At 52.7% G+C, this 21,008-nt stretch overlaps 1 protein-coding gene across 6 annotated transcripts in view; it reads left to right on the top strand.

Moving 5' to 3' along the window:
• The first annotated feature begins 6,708 nt into the window (after positions 1–6,708).
• The window catches only part of CROCC (ciliary rootlet coiled-coil, rootletin), a 41,764-nt gene continuing 27,464 nt past the window's right edge, over positions 6,709–21,008 (top strand). For 4 of the 6 annotated variants that reach the window (XM_066270332.1, XM_066270329.1, XM_066270328.1 and 1 more), the window contains exons 1-8: positions 12,012–12,136; positions 12,582–12,723; positions 13,911–14,065; positions 18,889–19,074; positions 19,171–19,254; positions 19,340–19,401; positions 19,480–19,645; positions 20,414–20,520. In XM_066270332.1, coding sequence (XP_066126429.1) covers positions 12,077–12,136; positions 12,582–12,723; positions 13,911–14,065; positions 18,889–19,074; positions 19,171–19,254; positions 19,340–19,401; positions 19,480–19,645; positions 20,414–20,520 — 962 coding nt within the window. In that variant the 5' untranslated portion in view covers positions 12,012–12,076. Of the gene's footprint in view, positions 6,973–12,011; positions 12,137–12,581; positions 12,724–13,910; positions 14,066–18,888; positions 19,075–19,170; positions 19,255–19,339; positions 19,402–19,479; positions 19,646–20,413; positions 20,521–21,008 lie in introns of those variants that run through there. The other 2 variants (XM_066270331.1, XM_066270330.1) reach the window with 2 other exon arrangements.

Here is a 21,008-nt window from a genome sequence, read left to right as displayed (position 1 = left end):
GGTTCAAAACCTTGGGCTTGCCTGGTCAAGGCACATATGGGAGTTGATGCTTCCTGCTCCTCCCCCTTCTCTCTCTCTCACTTCTCTCTCTCTAAAAAAATCAATCAATAAAATATAAAAAAAAAACAAAAAACAAAAAAAACACAACAACAACAAAAAAAACAAAGAGTATTAACAATTTCTGTAATATTGTCATAGGAAAAGGTTGGAAATAGCCTGTATGTCCACATCAGTTTTCTATTGCTGTGTAACGAACACAGAAGCTTAAAACCACACATTGATTGCCCCGTGGTTTCTGTAGGGCAGGAATCCAGGTGAGGCGCAGCTGGGTCCTCTGTCAGAGTGTCAAGCTCATAGGGGATTCCATTCCTTGTTGGCTGTTGGACAGCAGTCACTCCTTTTCTTGTCACGTGGCCTTTCCATACTTCACAGCTTGGCAGTTACCTTCATCAAAGTGAGCGGGCAAGAGTGCCAGCAGACGGCAATCACAGTCTTCATCTGAGAAGTGACAGCCCATTACCTTAACTAGATTCTATGGGTAGAAGCAAGTTCCAGGTCCTGCCCCACATTCGGAGAGGGGCAGGGAGGGACTACACGAGGTATGAATACCAGGAGGCAGGATCATCCAGGGTCATCTTAGAAGTCTACTTACGCCTGACCTGTGGTGGTGCAGTGGATAAAGCGTCAACCTGGAATGCAGAGGTCACTGGTTCAAAACCCTGGGCTTGCCTGGTCAAGGCACATATAGGAGTTGATGCTTCCTGCTCCTCCTCCCTTCTCTCTCTCTCTCTTTCTCTCCTCTCTCTCTAAAAGTGAATAAATAAAAAATAAAAAGTCTACTTACATATTTCCGAGATCAGACGAGATCGGGCGCGTTCCGGGTGGTATGGCCATAGACTCTACTTACATATTAAGGGCTGATGTAAAAAATCACCACAAACTGGGCAGCTTAAAACAACAGAAATTTATTCTCTCCCAGTTCTGGAGGCTTTTTAGAAGTCTGAAATCAAGATGTCAGCGGGACCATGCTCCTTCTAAGCATTCCTTGGCTTATAGGAACATAAGTCCAATCTCTGCCTCAGTCTTCACATGGCCTTCTCTGTGTGTCCTCTCCTCTTCTTGTAAGGACACCCAGCATTGGAATAACGGCCCGTTCCCAAATTCAGGTGGAACCTAACTGGTTTCATCTCAAAATCCTTAACTAATTACATCTGCAAAGGCTCTGTTTCCAAATGAGGTCATATTCCCAGGCATTGAGGGTTAGGACTTGAACATATCTTTTGGGGGAGACACAGTATGACTCACTACAGTCTACCCAGTACAATGCCCATCAGTTATACATAAGGGATAATTGTGTATATAAGTTTAGGTATATCCTTTTTTTTTTTTAATTTATTCATTTTTTTTTAGAGAAGAGAGGGAGAGACAGAGAGAGAGAGAGAGAGAGGAGAGACAGAGAGAGAGAAGGGGGGAGGAGCTGGAAGAATCAACTCCCATATGTGCCTTGACCAAGCAAGCCCAAGGTTTCGAACCGGCGACCTCAGCATTTCCAGGTCTACACTTTATCCACTGTGCCACCATGGGTCAGGCCGGTATATCCTTAAAGTGCAATACTAACTAGATCCTTGGGGGGAAAATACCTATGTATTCTTTTTTTTTTTTTTTTTTTTTCCTGTGTTTTTCTGAAGCTGGAAACGGGGAGAGACAGTCAGACAGACTCCCGCATGCGCCCAACCGGGATCCACCTGGCACGCCCACCAGAGGGTAATGTTCTGCCCACCAGGGGGCGATGCTCTGCCCCTCCTGGGCGTCACTCTGTTGTGACCAGAGCCACTCTAGCGCCTGGGGCAGAGGCTGAGGAGCCATCCCCAGCGCCCAGGCCATCTTTGCTCCAGTGGAGCCTCGGCTGCGGGAGGGGAAGAGAGAGACTGAGAGGAAGGAGAGGGGGAGGGGTGGAGAAGCAGACGGGCACTTCTCCTGTGTGCCCTGGCCGGGAATTGAACCCGGGACTTCTGCATGCCAGGCCGACGCTCTACCACTGAGCCAACTGGCCAGGGCCTATGTATTCTTATTGACTAATGTCACCCCATTAAATTTAGTTTCTAAATAAAAAAAAGCAAAACAAAGAATGAAAAGCTCTTTATATTGTTGATAAGGAATAGTCGCCAAGCTATATCAAGGACAGGTAGCAAGGTATAGAATAAGGTAGATATAAAACACTCTTTTGCATAGAAAAATGGAAAGGGAAAAATACATAGTTTGTGTGCATAAAATATCTCTGTGTGATTAGGAGACAAGGATAGGAAAGATACTTTTAACCTTTCATACTATTTGAATTCAAACCATGTACATGTATTATCTTTTCAAAGAATGAAAGAAAATCTATATTTAAAAGGTCATCAGCCTGACCAGGTGGTGGCGCAGTGGATAGAGCATCAGACTGGGATGCGGAGGACCCAGGTTCAAGACCCCGAGGTCGCCAGCTTGAGCGCGGGCTCATCTGGTTTGAGCAAAAGCTCACCAGCTTGGACCCAAGGTCGCTGGCTCGAGCAAGGGGTTACTTGGTCTGCTGAAGGCCCGTGGTCAAGGCATGTATGAGAAAGCAATCAATGAACAACTAAGGTGTCGCAATGTGCAACAAAAAACTAATGATTGATGCTTTTCACCTCTCCGTTCCTGTCTGTCTGTCCCTGTCTATCCCTCTCTCTGACTCTCTCTGTCTCTGTAAAAAAAAAAAAAAAAGAAAAGAAAATGAAAGGATCATCAATCGGCCCTGCTGGTTGGATCAGTGGTAGAGTGTTGGCCCAGTGTGTGGAAGTTATGGGTTCGATTCCCGGTCAGGGCACACAGGAGAAGTGTCCATCTGCTTCCCTACCATTCTCTCTATCTCTCTCTTCTCCTCTTGCAGCTAAGGCTCCATTGGAGCACAGTTGGCCCTGGGCACTGAGGATGGCTCCATGGCCTCCGCCTCAGGTGCTAGAATGGCTCCAGGTGCAACGGAGCAACGCCCCAGATGGGCAGAGCATCACCCCCTGGGGGGAATGCCGGGTGGATCCCGGTCGGGCACATGCAGGAGTCTGTCTCTCTGTCTCCCTGCTTCTCACTTCAGAAAAATATAAAAAAATAAAATTTTAAAAAAAGGTCATCAGTCATACCAACACCCAAAGATATAGAGCACGGTCAAAATTTTTGTGTCTGCCCTGGCCGGTTGGCTCAGCGGTAGAGCGTCGGCTAGCGTGCGGAGGACCCGGGTTCGATTCCTGGCCAGGGCACACAGGAGAAGCGCTCATTTGCTTCTCCACCCCTCCGCCGCACCTTCCTCTCTGTCTCTCTCTTCCCCTCCCGCAGCCAAGGCTCCATTGGAGCAAAAATGGCCCGGGCGCTGGGGATGGCTCTGTGGCCTCTGCCTCAGGCGCTAGAGTGGCTCTGGTTGCAACATGGCGACGCCCAGGGTGGGCAGAGCATCGCCCCCTGGTGGGCAGAGCGGCGCCCCATGGTGGGCGTGCCGGGTGGATCCCGGTCGGGCGCATGTGGGAGTCTGTCTGACTGTCTCTCCCTGTTTCCAGCTTCAGAAAAATGCAAAAGAAAATGCAAAAAAAAAAAAAAAATTTTGTGTCTTCTCATCTTTTTCCTATTATATCTAGATATAAGGAATAAATATTTCATTTTTCTTGTGCAAATATGAGCTGGTTCTGTCCTACTGTTCTGAATCCTTTCATCTACTATCTTGTAACCATTTCTCCAGTCACTGAATGTTCCTTTGTAATATTTGGAGTGACTTCATAATATTCCATTAAATGAACAACCATGACTTATATAGGAAAGTACTCCATTGCTGGACATTTCAAGCTTTCAGATTTTTTTTTTTTTTTTTTTTAACAGAGTCAGAGAGAGAGTCAGAGAGAGGGATAGACAGGAATGGAGAGACGAGAAGCATCAATCATTAGTTTTTCATTGCGCACTGCAACACTTTAATTGTTCATTGATTGCTTTCTCATATGTGCCTTGACCGTGGGCCTTCAGCAGACCAAGTAACCCCTTGCTCGAGCCAGCGACCTTGGGTCCAAGCTGGTGAGCCTTGCTCAAACCAGATGAGCCCGCGCTCAAGCTGGCGACCTCAGGGTCTCGAACCTGGGTCTTCCGCATCCCAGTCCGATGCTCTATCCACTGCGCCATCGCCCAGTCAGGCCCGAGCTTTCAGATTTTTTGCTATTAAAGTCAGGCATTATAGAAAGACTTTGCAAGTTAACCTTAAGACATCTGTCCATCAAATCCAGTTAACCGGAACACCCGAACTCTAAGCCTCCTGGTTAATGTGATTTTACTGGTGGTGAGCAGAGTCCAACCCAGCCTAGCATCTGGGTTAGGCAGGCGCTTGGCCCTAGCAACCTGAGGGAGGTAACTGTCACTTGTTTCCCAGTTTCCTGAGTTACAGATTTAGAATCCTCTGCAGTGAGCAGGTAAGCACCTAGCACAGCTCCCTCCTGTTGTTGGTCCCGGGGTCGCTGGACTGGGTACCATCTGGTTATGGGGCAGGGTTACCAGTAGACAGCAGCCTGGGGATTCAAATAACTGAAGGGCAGGCTGAGCTGAGCCATGAGTTAGCATAGCAGGGGACCCAGCCTCATCACAGAGATGGAAGCCAGAGGCCTTCCGGAGGAGGCTGGTAAAAATATTTGCCTCCCTGCAGGAGGCCCCTTGGACTCCAGAGGTAAAAGGGAGGGTCAAGGAGAAAGAAAGCTCAGTCTGCTGCACTCTCAAAATCTCACATGACTCAGCATGGTGTATAGGAAAGAGCACTGCTTAGAAGCCACTGAGCTTTCTGTTGTGTGTCCTTGGGCAAGTGACTTTGGCACCTTTCTGAGTCTCAGTCTCTTCACCTATAACCTGGAAATAATCCTAGAATCTGTTTTGCAGCCTAGGTCTTGCTTCATAGAAGAGTTCAGAGGGTCCGAGGACAGAATGAGAAACACCAAGAGGAAGCAACCAGTGCAGTGTGGTGCGCAGTCAGTGCAGGCAGCCTGTGATGGGCAGGGACCGCTCACTAAGGGAGCCTGGGGGGAGAGGGGCCTGGGTAGGCCCAGGCATCAGGCAGGTCTCCTGGAGGGTGGGACAAGGATGGATTCCTGGCCATATGAGGGCTCTGCAGGGACAGGCAAGAACAGAAGTGGACTGGGTGAGGTCATGAGCCCACCAGGGCCTAGATAGGGGATTTAGCAATCTGGGAACACCAAACAGAGTGACACAGACCTGGGCCATGCTGGGACACCTGGGGGCCAGTGGGTGTACTGGCAGAGGTCAGTCAGCCCTCCCTAAGCTGGGCTGTGCCCTTCTCCTCCTAACCTTGCACCCCTCCATACCCCAAGTCTCAAGGATTGACCCGACTCTCTCTGATGAATAGTGCTCAGCCCTGGCCCAGGTCACAGCCTTACCAGTGCCATCCCTAGGTCACAGAGCCCAAAGGGCACATTGGCAGCCCCTAGTGCGGTTTCTCAGATGTAAAAAGCCAGCTCCTCTTTGACAAAGATGAACTCCCACTTATCCCCCTCCCACCATGGAGAAAGGCAGAACCATCAGCTACAGGTTTGCTACTGACCTTCTGGGTATCTACTATTTTCCAAATTAAAATCATAAAATGCAACATGCTTTTTCAAACAAAGCACACCCTTGCCTCAGCCCTAGAAATTCAGACCAACCTACCCCTTGGAAATGAACAATTTGGTCCAATGCCTTCAAGAATGGAGAGGGACAGGGAGACTAATGTACTATTACAATAGAAATGACGTCATTGTTTAGTTTCTAACCCATGGCTTCCTCTTTGGTTTTACCCAGTAGGGGGAGGCACATGAGCTTGTGAGAAGGAACTGGCAGTGGATGGGGTTCCACCATTTTATGGATAAACAAAATGAGGCCAGAGGATCTCATCCAAGGTTGCTGGTCAATTAGAAAAACAAAGACATTCTTCCAACAGGTCAAGTCATTGAAGCCTCAGTATTGCTACAAGGCTCCGAGGGGGCAGGCAGGAATGCTCCTTCAGGCTGGTTGGGCGATGGGTTGAGGCAGAGTTTAGGAGTTCTAGACCTTTGAGGCCAGGAAGCAGGAGCCGAGATTGCGGTGAGACTATGCAGCTGGCTCTAGGTTCTGATTCTGATCTGCCAATTTGCCCCTGCGAGACCTGGCCCGATTTGCTTAATCTTCAATTTCCCATTTATGCAAAAGGAGCTAATAATCTCTGTTTGCTGAGTTGTCCGAAGAAGTAAATGCGATCTATGAAGAACCTCCAACCAGTGCCTGTCCGAAGTGAGCGCTCCATAGACCTGGCTGCAGCACGCCTACCGCACGCCTACCGCACGCCTACCGCACGCCTACCGCACGCCTACCGCACGCCTACCGCACGCCTACCGCACGCCTACCGCACGCCTACCGCGGCCCCACCCCGCCCTGCCCCATCCCCGGAGCGCGCCCTCGGGCCCGGGCACGCGGGGAGATGGGCGGGACGGGATCGGGCCCCGCCCCTGGCCCCGCCCCTGGCCCCGCTCGGCCTCGGCAGCGGCGGCAACGCGCGAAGGTAGGGGGCCGACGGCGCGCGTTCCCGCGGGCCAGAGTCTCGGGCACGCAACGTGCGCTCGGGCGACAGGAGGTGGCGTGCCGCGCGGGCGGGGCCGCTGGGCTGAGGTTGCGGTGCGCAGAGGGCGGGAAGGCGAGCGCGCGCAGAGGCGGGCTGGAGCGGCGTCCCGGGCCCTGGGGGCGCTCCAGGCTCACTCGCGGGTTTCCCGCCGCCGGGCCCGGCTGCCGGAGCGCGCGCCCACGGGATCTGCGGACATCCTGCTGCGTCCTGTTCCCGTCCTGCCCGGGGCTCGGGCCGGGGTGGGCGGGAAGAGGCGGGGGCCTACTCGGACGCGGCGGCCTGCAGGCGCCCAAGGAGCGCCCCTCCGCTCCGGGGTTCTCCTCGCTCTACCTGGCTGAGCTGCGGTAGGAGGCCCTTCCCGACTGTCACCACGAACAGACCCCTTACTGCGGCTTCCGTGGGCCGGGCACCGTGTGGGATGGCGTTTCACCTTCAGTGTAGGCTTAGGAGTTGAAAGTAGTTCCATTTTAGGGATGAGGACACTAAGGCCCAGAGCGGTCAATTCAGTTGCCCGAGCTGACACAACCTGTTCAGGGATTTGGACCCTCCGCTCCTTGGGTTTCTCAGAATAGGGCCTGAGTCTCTGTGATTGGCATTTTGAACAGGCTAATCGTGATTTTTATGCAAACCCAAGTACTCTGGGCCGATTTCTGACCGTGTGGTGGCCAGTCTCCCAGCTTCCTCTGAAGCCAGGATTTATCTGGAGAAATGGGACACTGGGGGAGGGTTTCAGGAGAGTATCTTATGATGGTTTTCATCTGAGATTTCTTCTTTTCCTTGGCTGAGCTCACAGCAGTTGCTTAATAAATAAACCAGGAGCAGACTGGAGATTAAGGGTAGACTATGCTCTTCAGTAAGGAGCACGGGTCAAGAAAGACCTCAGGAATCAAAACCCTTAGCTCCTGGGGGTTTCTCTGACTTAGCTCCTCTCCCATATTTCTCTTAAGCCCAGGGGATGGGCACCCCTCCCACCCAGGAGCCCTACAGAGGTGGCACTACCCAGTTTTTACCCTGAACTCCTGGGATGCAGCAGGTGCTGGATATGTATGTATTCACTGGGAGTCCTTCCCGGGTCCCAGGCTGTGGACAATGTCACGCCTGGCCAAGGCTTGCTCAGTGTGTGACCCTGCTGAAGTCCAGGGGGATTGTTTCTTTACTATATTTTTCACAGCTTCTTATATTATTATTTATCTCTTAGCCTTCATTCATTTGCTCAGAAGCTGTTCATGGAGCTTTGGGCCTAAGGCACTGTGGAAACGGCAGTAAACAAGGCCAACTTGGTCCCTACTAGTAGAGGAGACACCTCATACATGTTGGAGAAAACAGTGAATGACCACTGGCAGGGACTGCTTTAGCTGGGAGGTCAGGGCTTGCTCTTTCAGAGGTGACATTTTTGAGCCAAGATCTGGTTGACAAGCAGGAGACAGCCATGAAAGAAAGGGGGAAGAGCATTCCAGGCAGCAAAAGTGGCAGGTGCAAAGGTCCTGAGGTGGGAACCTGTGGGAGCCTGTGGGCTGTGCTTAAGCATTAAGAAAGCCAGCAAGTGCTGGAGTAGGATGAGCAAGGGGGAGAGGGAGGGAGACGCTATGGGAGAGGTGGGCCCGGACCAGATTAGCCAGGCCTTGTTAGCTGTGGCAGGACTTGGAGTTTTATTTTGAGTGTGATAGGGGGCAGTAGGATGAAGTGGCGGGGCGGGGGTGGGAGGGTTGAACAGGAGAGGGATGTGATCTCGACTGTGTGAGAATAGACTGGGGTAGGGGACAAGAGGGCAATCAGGGAGACCTATGAGGAGCCATCTCAGCAGTCCAAGCAAGAGATGGCATGTAGGATACATGTACAGTGGCTTTATATAATGCACACCAGAGGCCTAGGATGGTGTCTGGCACACAGCAAGCACTACATTGTGGAACCAGGCATGCCAGGGTCTCACCTGTGGCTTCAGCCCTTCATGGGTGACTTTGTGCAAGTTATTTAACTTCACTGAGCCTTAATGTTGTCATCTATAAAATGGGTAGAATTGTACCGCATCACTGGGCTGCCAAGAAGGTTAAAAGAGATAAAGTATACAAATAGAAAGTTTTTGTATTTGTACAAGTTCTGGCTGTTGGTTGGTACAGTATTTTTGTTTTAATTTCTAGTGAGTAACTGGAGAATAAAGAAGAGACGAGTGGGCAAAAGTGTCGAGTATGTTTGAAACACAAGCAATCTGAAGAATTTTCTTTTTTAAAGATTTTATTTATTCATTTTAGAGAGGAGAGAGAGACAGAGAGACGGGGGTGGGGGGGTGGGGAGGCGGGGAACAGGAAGCATCAACTCCCGTATGTGCCTTGACCAGGCAAGCCCAGGGTTTTGAACCAGCGACCTTAGCGTTCCAGGTCAATGCTTTAGCCACTGTGCCACCACAGGTCAGGCTGAAGAAATTTTTGATCTGCAAACAATGATGGTGTACTGGGCACAGGGTTCTAGATTGAGTACAGGGGAGACAATAATACTTGTGATAGTAATGATAACACAAATCATAGCTAACACTTATCCACTGTTTAACAGTGTGTAGTGAGTAAGATAATACTCACTGATAGTGAAACCCAGAAATCTCAGAGGCTTAACCCAGTAGAAGTTTATTCATGAAAAGCCTTGTTGGTGTTTGGTAGGTGGCTTTCTACCTGGTGACCCAGACCCCTTCCAGCTTTGGCTCTGGCCCCAGGACCTTGGCATTGTTTCCTTACGGCTAGTGGACAGGCAAGGAGATAATTCCTCACGGGAGGTTTTTCTGGGCCAAGTCTAAAGTGGCACACATTCTTTCTCTCTTAATTATACTGGCCAGAACTTGATCACATGGCCACATCTGACTACAACAGAGTCTGGGGAATGGCTTCTAGCATTTATCCTAAGAAGAATCAGAAACGTGTTTTGGTGAACACATAGTGGCTTAGTCACACTGAATTTAGTCACACACTAAGCAAGCATCTTATTTAATTCTCTTGATAGAAGCAGGCACCGTTATTATCCCATTTCAGGGATAAGGAAACAGAGAATCAGAGAGGCAAAGTCACTGGCTCATGGTCACACATCTGGTGGGGAGGCATAGCCAAGATTGGAATCCTGGCAGTCAGAGGCTGAAGCTATAACATCCAGCCCTTTCCCGTGAGGAATTCCATCATTGTTTTGAGAATTGGGTGGAAGCTGCAGGCGTTGGAGAACTGTACATACACAGAAGGTTTAACTATGATTTCTTGGGACTCACAGAACCCAATAGGTCTCTAGGTTCTAGGGGAGAACTTTGTGGGTAGAGCCAACAGGTTGGTTTCTCCCGGTACCCATGGTTCTGTCATCCTGCTCCCTCCCCCCACTTCCCTTAGGACACTGGCTGGAGGAGGGCACAGAATAATTCAGTTCACCAAGCACATCAGGGGCACCCTCTCTGCCAAGCTGGGCAGGCCGGGATGGAGAACCTGGCATTGGGGTGTCTGTGGCCCACCCCTGCTCTGGTTACGGGTGTACAGCCTGTAGGGGTGTTTCTGGGGGCTGTCAAGAGGTGGGAAAAAGAGAGTCCCAGGGTTTTGTAGTGGCATTGCTCTCCCTTTGGCTGAGTTTAATTTTGCCTAAATCTGGCCTTGGTTGCCAAGGCAAGTTGGTGGCACTTATCTTTTTTACCTGGTTTCTCCTGGTTTTCCATCTACAGAACAGATTCCCTGGTTGGGGGTGAGGGGTCCAGGCTGGACTGATGTGCATTTATGCAGCACCTGCTGCATACCTGGGTCTGACCTAGACGCAGTAGTGGAGCCTTGAGGAGCAAGGGCCCGGGCTTTGCCCTAAGGCACTATGGGGAGGCTGCCTGCCTAAGTGGAATGAGTTATAGACTTACCACCTTGAATAAGTCAAAGCCTCACCTCTCTGAACCTTGATTTTCTCATCTGGAAGTGGGTTGAGATGAAGATTTAATAAGATAATGCAAACATGACTGGTATGGGACACAGCGTTTAGAGGGTTCCCTGAGGCTGAGGGCCCAGAGGCAACAGGAGCTCAGACACATGATGCTAATGACCCATGGAGACAGCAGCTGCCATTCACTAACTACTGACCACATGGCCAGCGATGGCTCTAAACCCCTATACCTTTCAATCCATGTCATCTCCCAGCAACTCTATATGGCAGGTGCTGTAGGCCCCATTTTAGACATGAGGAACCCTGGCTGGATAGGTCAGTTGGTTAGGGCATCGTCCTGAAGCACAGAGGTTGCTGGTTCAATTCCTGGTCAGGGCACATACAAGCTCAGGTCAGTGGTCCTGTTTCTCTCTCTCACGTGTGCCCTTCCCGTCTCTAAAATCAATAAAATAAACATTAAAAAAAGAAGAAGAAGAAATGAGGAAACTGAGGCTCAGAGAGGTGATTTGTACAAGATCAGACTGTCAAGTGATAGAGTGGACTTTGATGTGACCCCAGATCTGACCCCGGCTCACAGGACTCCAGAGCTGTGAGCCGAACAAATAGTCTCTCCAGCCTCCTGGCCACAGGGAAAGAACAATGGGAGGCGGTACATGGACAGCTGAGCCCCAGAGCCCTGGGGTACAAGGCCTGTATGTTTCCGGTTTTTGCATGAACAGAACCAGTATTTATTGAATGTTCTCTGGGAATTCGGCACTGAGTCACATGCTCTATGCACACGTGATAGTTTGTTTAATCCCTAGACAGTTCCATGAGATCCACATCTGCCACTAAGACCCCGAGGTCTCAGAGAGACACACCACTGTGGGTGGGGAAGGGGGAAAGGAGGTGAGGGGGTTCAGCTCCTTGCCTGGTTGGGGTGATTCCACAACCTGTGTTATCTGCCCTGCACTGATGTGGGAAAAGTCACCTAGCACCTTGTAAATAACAGAGCTGGGCAAAAGTAGGCTTTTGTTCATAGGGACAAAAATGCAATAAATAACACAAGAATAAACTCTGTTTCGTGTACTCGCAACTGTAGACCTACTTTTGCCCACACCTGTACATTCTTAACAAACTTTCTCGAAGATTCTGGCCTTTCCCCTTTCCTGGATGCTGACCCTGTCCCCTGAGCTTGGGGGTCTCTAGGACCCAGCAGTTCAGGAGGGTGGGGAGAATGGGTGTGTGTGTGTTGAAAAGCCTTTTTTCCTAGTCCCTCCCCTCCCCTCCCCCTCTCTATCCTTCCCTTTCTCCGCCACCTCTTCCTCTCTCTAATCCCCTCCCCCTCCATATCCTAAGTCTTCTGTTCCCCTCTGCCTGGCTTTTCTCCCCTCTGCTTTCCCATCCCTTCCTCCACCCTCAGTTCGGCCCCTCCCACCCCTGTGGTCACATGGGAGTGGAGGATTTAAGCCTAATCTGCCCAGTGCTCAGAACAGCAGTCTGGCTGTGGGGTGGGCTGGATGGACTAAGCTAGTCTGGGACCCTGGATAAGGGCCTGGAAAGGGGTGCCCACAGCCTCCCCCCATGAGTTTGGGGCTGGAGAGGTCATTGGAGGTCCAGCTGGCCCTGGAGACGGTTATCCAGGTGAGTCCTGAGGGCTGTGCCCACCACATCTAGTCTGTCTAGATGGAGTCCATGAGGAGTGGGTGCATCTTGGGGGTCCAGTTTATAGCTCCCAGCCTGATGACTAGAGGTAGAGGGGTGTGCAGGGCTTAACTGCTGTGGCTCCCATGTCCCAGTGCTCTGTGGAGGGTAGAGGGGCCTTCCTCCCTGACTTTAGTGTTGGCACAGAGCGGTCCTCACTCATCTAGTTTGGAACTGGATCCGAGCTCCCAGTCCAATACTCTGTGCTGCCGCAGTGGGGTTTGGTTTTCTGGAGTGTCCTTCCATGGGGCGTTTTTGTCTGACTCCCAGACTTCCTTCCATTTGGGTGATTTCCTGGGCACCCACATCTTGGGCGACAGGACTTTGCTTCTTCCCACCCAGGTCAAAGTGCCCAGGTCAAAGTACCCTCTCTCTTTCCCCGCAGATACTGGAGAGCAGCGTCCTAGGGCCGGGCCAAGAGAGGAGCCCAAGTGTGCAGGACCCAGCCTGGGACTGTCATCCTGCCCACCTGCCTGCCCGCATCAGGGAGATTGTCACCCGAAACTTCTCCCAGCCTGAGAGCTCAGGTACCACCCCACCCTCCCACTCCCCTGCACAGACCCTGTGCACAGCTTTCCTCTTCTCACATCCCTCCTCAGTAGTCATGATAATGATGGTGATTGCAGCTTCCATGTCTCCTTGCTGGGGGGCAGGTACACCCCTATGATGGAAGGACCCGTTTTACAGATGAGGAAATGGAGGCTCAGAGGTATAATTTGCCTAGACGTGTTCCCCATGTATTGCTGCTAGAAGGAGTCCCTCCTTGCTGTAAAGACTTAGACCCAAATACCATATTATCTCCCAGGGAAGGTGTGAGCTGGCTGACCCAGAGATTATAAGGGGAGAGCAGTTCAGTTTATCTCAGGGCTTTGCAGAAGTCCAAGAGGTGGTACTGTCCACTCTTCCCTGCCCCCAGGAAAGATGATGGGGCCCTGTTCCTCTTGGTGGGCGACACTCACAACCAAATATGGGGGTTGAGCGTCTGGGAGGGGTACACTCAGTCACGCTGAAGTGTTGATAGCTCCCCTTGGTGGTGTTTCTGGCGTTCCTGCCATGATTCTTGTCCACCCTCAGCTTCCTTGGGAGCAGAGACGTTGGGGCCCCTAGAGCCACAGACAGGGTCCTAGAGAGCCCTCACCCAGGCTGGAAGAGCATAGAGGCCCATGGATTATGTCCAGTTGCACCATGGAAGGGAAGCCACAGGGTGGGGTTCCATGACCCTCCGGCCTTCCTTTTTTTCCTCTTCTTCCTCCTCCTCCTCCCAACCTGACCTACACTCTCTTGAGTCCTGGCCTCAGAAGTTACATGAAGCCTGTCCCTTAAGTCAGGCTTTCCTGCTATCCTGGCATGGTCTGGTTACCATTCCACCCATTTTACAGGTCCACAAAACTGAGGTCCAGTGAATAGTAGTAATTGGAGGAGGGAGCTAGAACTTGGGGCCAAGTCTGCAGACTCCTACCAAGCCTCCCTCCTGTCCCTCCCAGCCTGCTGGGGACATACTTCAGCTTGTCCACTCTAAGTCTATTCCTAGGCCTGTCGCTTTGCCTACCTTCCTGTTCTTCAGCTCTGTTTGTGCAGCCTGGTGCTACATCCACTCCTTCCCTGGGTTCTGGTCCATCTTCCTGCCCCAACTGATGGGAAGGGTATCTGCAGGGGAAAGGTGTCCCCCTGGACCCAGGTGGAAGCCAATCATATGCCTGCTGTCCTTCTCCAGACCCACTGTCGGCCACAGAGATGGCATCCATGCTGTCACTGCAGGAAGAGAACCAGCTGCTGCAGCAGGAGCTGTCCCGAGTGGAGGACCTGCTGGCCCAGAGCCGTGCGGAGCGCGATGAGCTGGCCATCAAGTACAACGCAGTCAGCGAGAGGGTGGGTACTGCCCGGGGGGCTGAGAGCTAGCCCAGGGGCTCCCTCGCTGTGAGGTTATGGAGACGGCCAGGGCAGGCCTGCATACTGGGCCAAGGGTGGGCCTGGACTCAGGCCAGCCTGGATTCGAATTTTGGCTCTGTTAACTTGAATGGCCTTGAGCAAAATGCCGCTCTCCAAGTCTGTTTTCTGTAGTGGGGATGGTAATACAAAATGGAGTTTTGAGGAATCAATGAGTTAATAGAATAAAGTGCCCAGCACCAGGAGTATTTCTTTCCTGTCTGTCCCAGGCCTGCTTGGGTGTGGGGGACATAGAGAATAAGACCCCTAGAGGTCCCTGCCACCCCTTGAGTCTCTGGGCATCCCTCTGTGCTCCCATATACTTCGGCCTTGGGGTTCACCCAATAGTAGCTGGGCTCTGGGGCAGACTGGGGTAAGCATAGGCAGCCACAGACCTGCTGCCGCTTTCCATGGGAGTGCGGCCCAGCTATGGAAGGAAAAGCCAGGCCTGTCTTCATGTCCAGATGGGATTCACATGCCCTGGGAAGAAGCTGCAGGCTTGCAGGGGTCCCAGGGCCTGGGCCAGGAGGTCTGTGAGCCAGGGCCAGTGGTACAGGTTCTTCTCTGTATACCGTCTTCTTTGGAACTCCAGGCTTGTAGGAGGTAACCCTGGAAAGTTGATAGTGGCTGAAAGTGGTGAGAGAGTTGCACAAGGCAAGGGAATATATGTAGATGGAAGGTGTGTGCATATTAATAATAGTCATCATAGTAGCTTCGGTTTATTGAGTGCCTACTACTTGCCAGACAGGTGCTGGGTGCTTTACATTTAAAGTTGGGATGATTGTGCCTGACCAGGCAGTGACACAGTGAATAGAGCGTCGGAGTGGGATGTGGAGGACCCAGGTTCAAGACCCCGAGGTCGTCAGCTTGGGCGCGGGCTCATCTGGTTTGAATAGAGCTCACCAGCTTGGACCCAAGGTTCGCTGGCTTGAGCAAGGGGTTACTCGGTCTGCTGAAGGCTACGGTCAAGGCACATATGAGAAAGCAATCAATGAACAACTAAGATGTCGCAATGAAAAACTGATGATTGATGCTTCTTATCTCTCTCTGTTCCTGTCTGTCTGTCCCTGTGTATCCCTCTCTCTGACTCTCTTTCTCTGTAAAAAAAAAAGTGAGAATGATTGATATGCTCATTTAACAGAGGAGATAACAGAGGCTTAGAGAGGGAAAGCACAGTGAGTGCTTCAGGGTCACACAGCCAATTAATCTAATCTCTCGACTCCCAGCCCAGGGCTCTGCATTACAGTTTTGGTTCTTGGGTATGAGAAGAGACACTTGGGCTGGGAGTTCCACGGGGCAGGACCTCAGACATGTGCTCTGATGTTGCAGATGGGAGACTGAAGCTGGCCTAGGGTCCCCTATGTGGTACTGGGACCCCTGAGCAACCCGTACACGAAGAGGCTTGCATACCCCTTTTGGGAGGGGAATATGCATTTCCGAGTGTGGTTGTAGGCTGTGCCTGGGTCCTGGTATGTGTCTGCCCAGACAAGCCCCTGACTTGTTGGGTCTTGAAGAGAAATGGTGGGGGGCTCACAGTGGCCCCCAGGACTAAGGATAGCTTAGAGCTAGTTTTCCCAGGGTTTGCAGGGGGTGTAGAAGGCGGACTGGCTCCAGTTCCACATTGTCAGTGGTGATGGGGCCCTGAGCCAACCCCCTCCCAGTTTAGGCCTGTCATCTTTGCCCCCTGGCACAGTGCCAGGCTCACAGGCGGCCACCTCTTAAATCCCAGCTTCTGACTGACAATGAAGCCAGCACTGCCCCACTGGCTAGCAGGAGAAGGGAAGAAGTGGCAGGTGACAGGTCCTTTTTCTGCTAGGACACAGCAGCTGGGGCCACAGCACGGGAGAAGGGGGTCTGCTAAGTCTAGAAAATTCCATCACGTGGCCAGGGAAGTCCCTCAGTAACTTGTAGAGCGAGCCTGGTGCTTGAGTGGTCTCTATCGGAGATGGTATCATTGCAGCCCCACCTGGAGGCAGGATTGGAGGAGAATGACCTCCAGGCCTTTCCTGGATTGTGAGCCCACTGGGAACATCAGAGCCTGGAGCTCACCTTATTGCGATGGGAAACAGGCCCAGAGATGGGCGTGATAGGCCCACGGTCCAGGCCGTGGTGGAGCTGGCATGAGGCGCCTGGTCTGGGCTCTTAGGTCCTGTGGCTCTACCTCTCCCTGTTGCCCACTTGTTCCCACACTGCAGGTGGCAGGGCCTGCCCTGTGGCCATAACTGTTGCATGCGGGCTAGGTTGGGGACAATCAGTGTGTTTGTTCCGACTCTTTAAACCCCACAGCATCCCTGGGGAAAGAGTGGAAGCAGGGTCGGGATCTGTGTCCTGCTGATTGCATGTAAGGAAACTGAGGCAGGAGGCCCTTAGGTTCCCCGTGGAGCCCCCAACCCCCCCCCTCCTTCCTGTCCCTGAGGAGCAGGTGTTGGGTGAAGCAGCTAGGATGGGCAGGAGGGAGTGGCCACGCCCCCCTGGGCTCCACAGAATGGACCTCCTGCGCTCCCTGTGTCCATGGCAACCTGGACAGAGTGACTCGACTAATAATAATGGTACTAGGGCAGCAGTTGCTAGGGGAGACTGTAAACTTCTTTCATCCCTGGCTTGGTGACACCCTCCTTTCCTTTTGAATTACAAGTAAATTGAAAGGCTGTTTTGTGAAGGGTGAAGTCTGTGGAAAGGGGTGAGGTGTGGCCCCGAGTGGTCTGGGCCTGGCTGTGAGTGGAGTACCCCACAACTGCCTGGACCCCTCTATATCCTAGAGGCAAACAGCAGCTGGTCCAGACAGCTGTGTAAAACACACACAACACAGGCCACAGTCAGACCCTACACAGACACGCACAAATGTACAAAACACACCACACAGAAACGCAAACTCACCACAGCTGGAGCTGCACTGCGGCCAGACACCACACAGTCCCACCCAGATGTGGACCATGTCAGTCAGATACACAGTCACATCACTGGATACACCCATTCTGTAGACAACACAACACATTGTCTCACATCTTGTGGACACACACTGCCAAAGGTATGCACAAAGAGCAAAGCATTGAGTCGCTGTTACACACACCACAGACACAGAGTCCAGACACGCTCTCCGAACTCACCCACTTAGAGTTGTGCACGCAGACCTACAGACACACGAACACGGGTACACACAGATGCACCCACACCTGCACCACAGCCTAGACCTGCAACCGCAGACCCCACTTCTCCCAGGTCCCCATGAAGGCCCAGATACAGAGTCACACAGGGTCCCAGGTGGAAACAAATGACAAAACACTCCCCACTCACACCTGCGAGCTACACCTGTATCGATGCATGACACACACAGCATTTTGGTGCCGCTGCCAGCACCTCAGATGGGGACACTGCCTGTCACCTGACTTAGGTGGACTTGTCGCGGGCCTGTGCCCATCCCCCAGGCAGAGCCCTCTTGTGTACCATCTCCCACATCTTCAGACTGTGTTCCTCTCACTTGAAGTGAAGCCCCCAAGTAGCCCCCACCAGCCCCTCCCTGTGGGTGGCACCGCAGTGGCCACAGTCACCCTTCCACGTGCTGATAAAGTTGCTTTTAGCTTTCTCAGTGGCTCACGGAGCATCTCCTGGGCATACTGAGTCAGTGCAGGGAACAAGAGGAGGGGACCGGCACTTGTCACTAACCTGGCCTGGCCCGTTATTAGTGTGGGTGAGAGTAGCCATCTTTGCTGTTAGCTTCCCCAGGACTGGACGTGGGTGGACGTGTGAATGCCCTGTCTGGGCTGTAGATGGTGAGTGTGGGCTGGTGTCAGAGTCCCCTGGGCTGGGCTGTCATCCCGTTGGCTCTCTCTGGGCACTGTCACTCCTCTGTTAGTTTAACTCATCCTCAGTTGCCTCCCAACAGGTGGAGGAGGCTGAGGGGCCCCCTGGGACCAGCAGGTGCCTAAGGAGACTCGGGAGTCCCAAGGCTAGTGGGGGCAGCCAGAGCCAGGCAGGCACCCTTCCTGTGCCCACAGGGCCTGATGGTGAAGGGGCTGCAAGCTGCCTGGGCGTGGAGGAAGGGCGCTGACAGCAGAGGCTTCCCATGAGGTTGGGAGAGGTGGCAGCCTGAGGCTGGGCTGGGGCTCAGGGCATTAATAAGCCCACGTGGTGTGTTACGCCACCTCTTTCAAATATGAGTGTGTATGGGGAGTAGGGGAGCAGGGAAGTTCACTCGTGTCACCCTGGGAATGTTTGACACCCCTTTGTGCCTATGTATGTGCATGTCTCTAAGTGCAATATGCATGCGTATGTTGATGGTTATGTTTGAATGTGTTCATATGTGCTTATGCCATTAATTCATGATTTCAACGAACACGCCACTAACACTGTTCTAGGTCTGAGAAACAAAAGGGAACAAAAATCCGGGCTTTCCTGAGCTCATTTGGGGTGGGGGTGGGGAGACATGGGCGTGGATCTAATAATCATCAACCACAGTGGGGTTAGTTGTTTTGGAGGAGAGGCTCACAGTGCACGCAGGGCTCTAAGGTTTACCCCCACGTGCATGCACACATTTATGGGTCCACCCGAATGTGTCCATGCACATCCTGTCTGCGTGTCCATGCACGTCCTGTCTGCCTGTCCATACACAGCTGCAATAGCCCATGCATATGTCCATTGCATCCTGGGCCTGCCCAAATGTGTCTGCAAAGTATTCTAAGTCTGGGCCCAGCCTGGTGCCCCCTGCAGAGGCCTGTGTCTGCCTTCCCTGAAGGCCCAGGACTCTCACCCAGGGCCCTTCCCTGCAGCTGGAGCAGGCTATGCGGCTGGAGTCTGGGGAGCTCGAAACGCAGGAGCCCAGGGGGCTGGCGCAGCAGAGCGTGGAGCTGCGGAGGCAGCTGCAGGAGGAGCAGGCCTCCTACCGGCGAAAGCTGCAGGCCTACCAGGAGGGCCAGCAGCGGCAGGCCCAGCTTGTGCAGCGGCTGCAGGCCAAGGTCAGGGCTGCCCACCCCTGCTCCTGCCTACCCATGTGCTCGCTTTGCCCTGCCCCCAGCCCCTGGGGCTAACCATGGGCTCCCACTCATCCCCAGATTCTCCAGTACAAGAAGAAGTGCTCAGAGCTGGAGCAGCAGCTGTTGGAGAGATCCACGGAGCTGGAGCAGCAGCGGCTGAGGGTGGGTACCAGGGCAGGGCGGGTCGCAGAGCGGGGAAGACCCTTCCATCCACGGGTCCAACCTGATGCCTTCTTCTCCCTCCCAGGATGCAGAGCACAGCCAAGACCTGGAGAGCACCCTCATCCGCCTGGAGGAGGAGCAGCAGAGGTGAGGCACTGCGGGGAAAGGGCATGGCCGGCAGGGCAGGCGGTCAGGGGCCTACTGGTCCCTCTCTGTGCCACCCAGGAGCAGCAGCCTGGCCCAGGTGAATGCTATGCTTCGAGAGCAGCTGGACCAGGCAAGCTCAGCCAATCAGGCCCTGACTGAGGACATACGCAAGGTGACCAGTGACTGGACACGCAGCCGCAAGGAGCTGGAGCAGCGGGAGGCGGCGTGGAGGCGCGAGGAGGAGGTGGGTACGGGAGTGCTTGGAGGCCAGTGGGGCCTCTTGGGTCTAGCCCAGCGGTTCTCAGCCTGTGGGTCACGACCCCGGCGGGGTTGCCTAAAGCCATCGGAAAATACATAATGCATATCAGGTATTTACATTCCGAATCATAACTGTAGCAAAATTACAGTTATGAAGTAGCCACCAAAATTATTTTTTGGTTTGGGGTCACCGCAACATGAGGAACTGTATTGCGGGGTCACGGCATTAGAAAGGTTGAGAACCACTGGTCTAGCCTGACCCCAGGGGAAGGGCCTGTGTAGAGTGGTGAGGACTCAGGCTTAGGAACAAGGAGCGCGATGGCCCTGCTGGCCAGGTGAGCCCTTTAGGAGAGGTAAATAGTTGTCATAGTGACAGTTGGCCTTGATTAGCATGTCCCATGTGTTCATTTCCCATTTCTCATAACAACCAAATGTGGTAGATGTCCTCACTGTAAAGAGAGGCTAAGTAACCTGCCCAGCCAGGCAGCTGGGGTGCAGACCTAGGTGCCGGCACTTTTTACCCTTTAGTGTTGCCTCTTGCAGCTGTTAGAGGCATGGGAACTCATTTCCCTGTGCCGGAAGGAGGCTTGGGAGTCTGAGGGTGACAGCTTTGACACAGCCCTGTGTGCAGGTGCAGACCTGGGCCACAGGAAGACCCCCTCCCTGGGCAGCCGTGTCTCCAAGGATGGTCAGAGCTGGGGAGGAAGTGGGTGGCCCTCCCTCCAGCCCCTCACTCAGCCCGTCTTCCCTCTAGTCCTTCAATGCCTACTTCAGCAACGAGCACAGCCGCCTGCTCCTCCTCTGGAGGCAGGTTGTGGGCGTCCGGCGGCTGGTCAGCGAGGTGAAGATGTCCACCGAGAGGTGAGGCCTGGCCGGAGGAGGGGGTGGCTTAGGGAGATGCAGCAGCAGCTGGGAGGCAACCTCACTTTTTAAATTGAATTCAACTCAACTCAGTTGAACATCAGTCCTTCTCCACATCCCTACTGTGTGCCAGGCCTTTGGAGATGCAGAAGCAACTAGTAATAATGAACTCTTACCACAGTCGTAGTGGTCAGCTTTTACTAGGAGTCTCCTCTGAGCTCGGCTCTTTGTACGTTTCATTTCATCTCATAGCCACAGCACCTCTGTCAGGTAGGAACTGTAATCGTTCCCATTTTACAGATAAGGATAGTAAGGCTCAGAGAGGTAGAGAGACCTTCCCCAGGTCACATAGCAGTAAGTGTCTGAATCAGGATTTACAGCTTCTATTTTTAATTCACTAGAGTATTCAGCTTCTGCTCCTGAGGACCCTTACCACCTCTAGTGCTGAAAAAAAAATAGACCCTTAAAATTCTAGACTGGGGAAATAA

Source organism: Saccopteryx bilineata, chromosome 3, assembly GCF_036850765.1.
Source record: "Saccopteryx bilineata isolate mSacBil1 chromosome 3, mSacBil1_pri_phased_curated, whole genome shotgun sequence".
Lineage (NCBI taxonomy): Eukaryota > Metazoa > Chordata > Mammalia > Chiroptera > Emballonuridae > Saccopteryx > Saccopteryx bilineata.
Note: the sequence above shows the minus strand (reverse complement) of the source record. Positions and strands in the feature narration are given on the sequence as shown.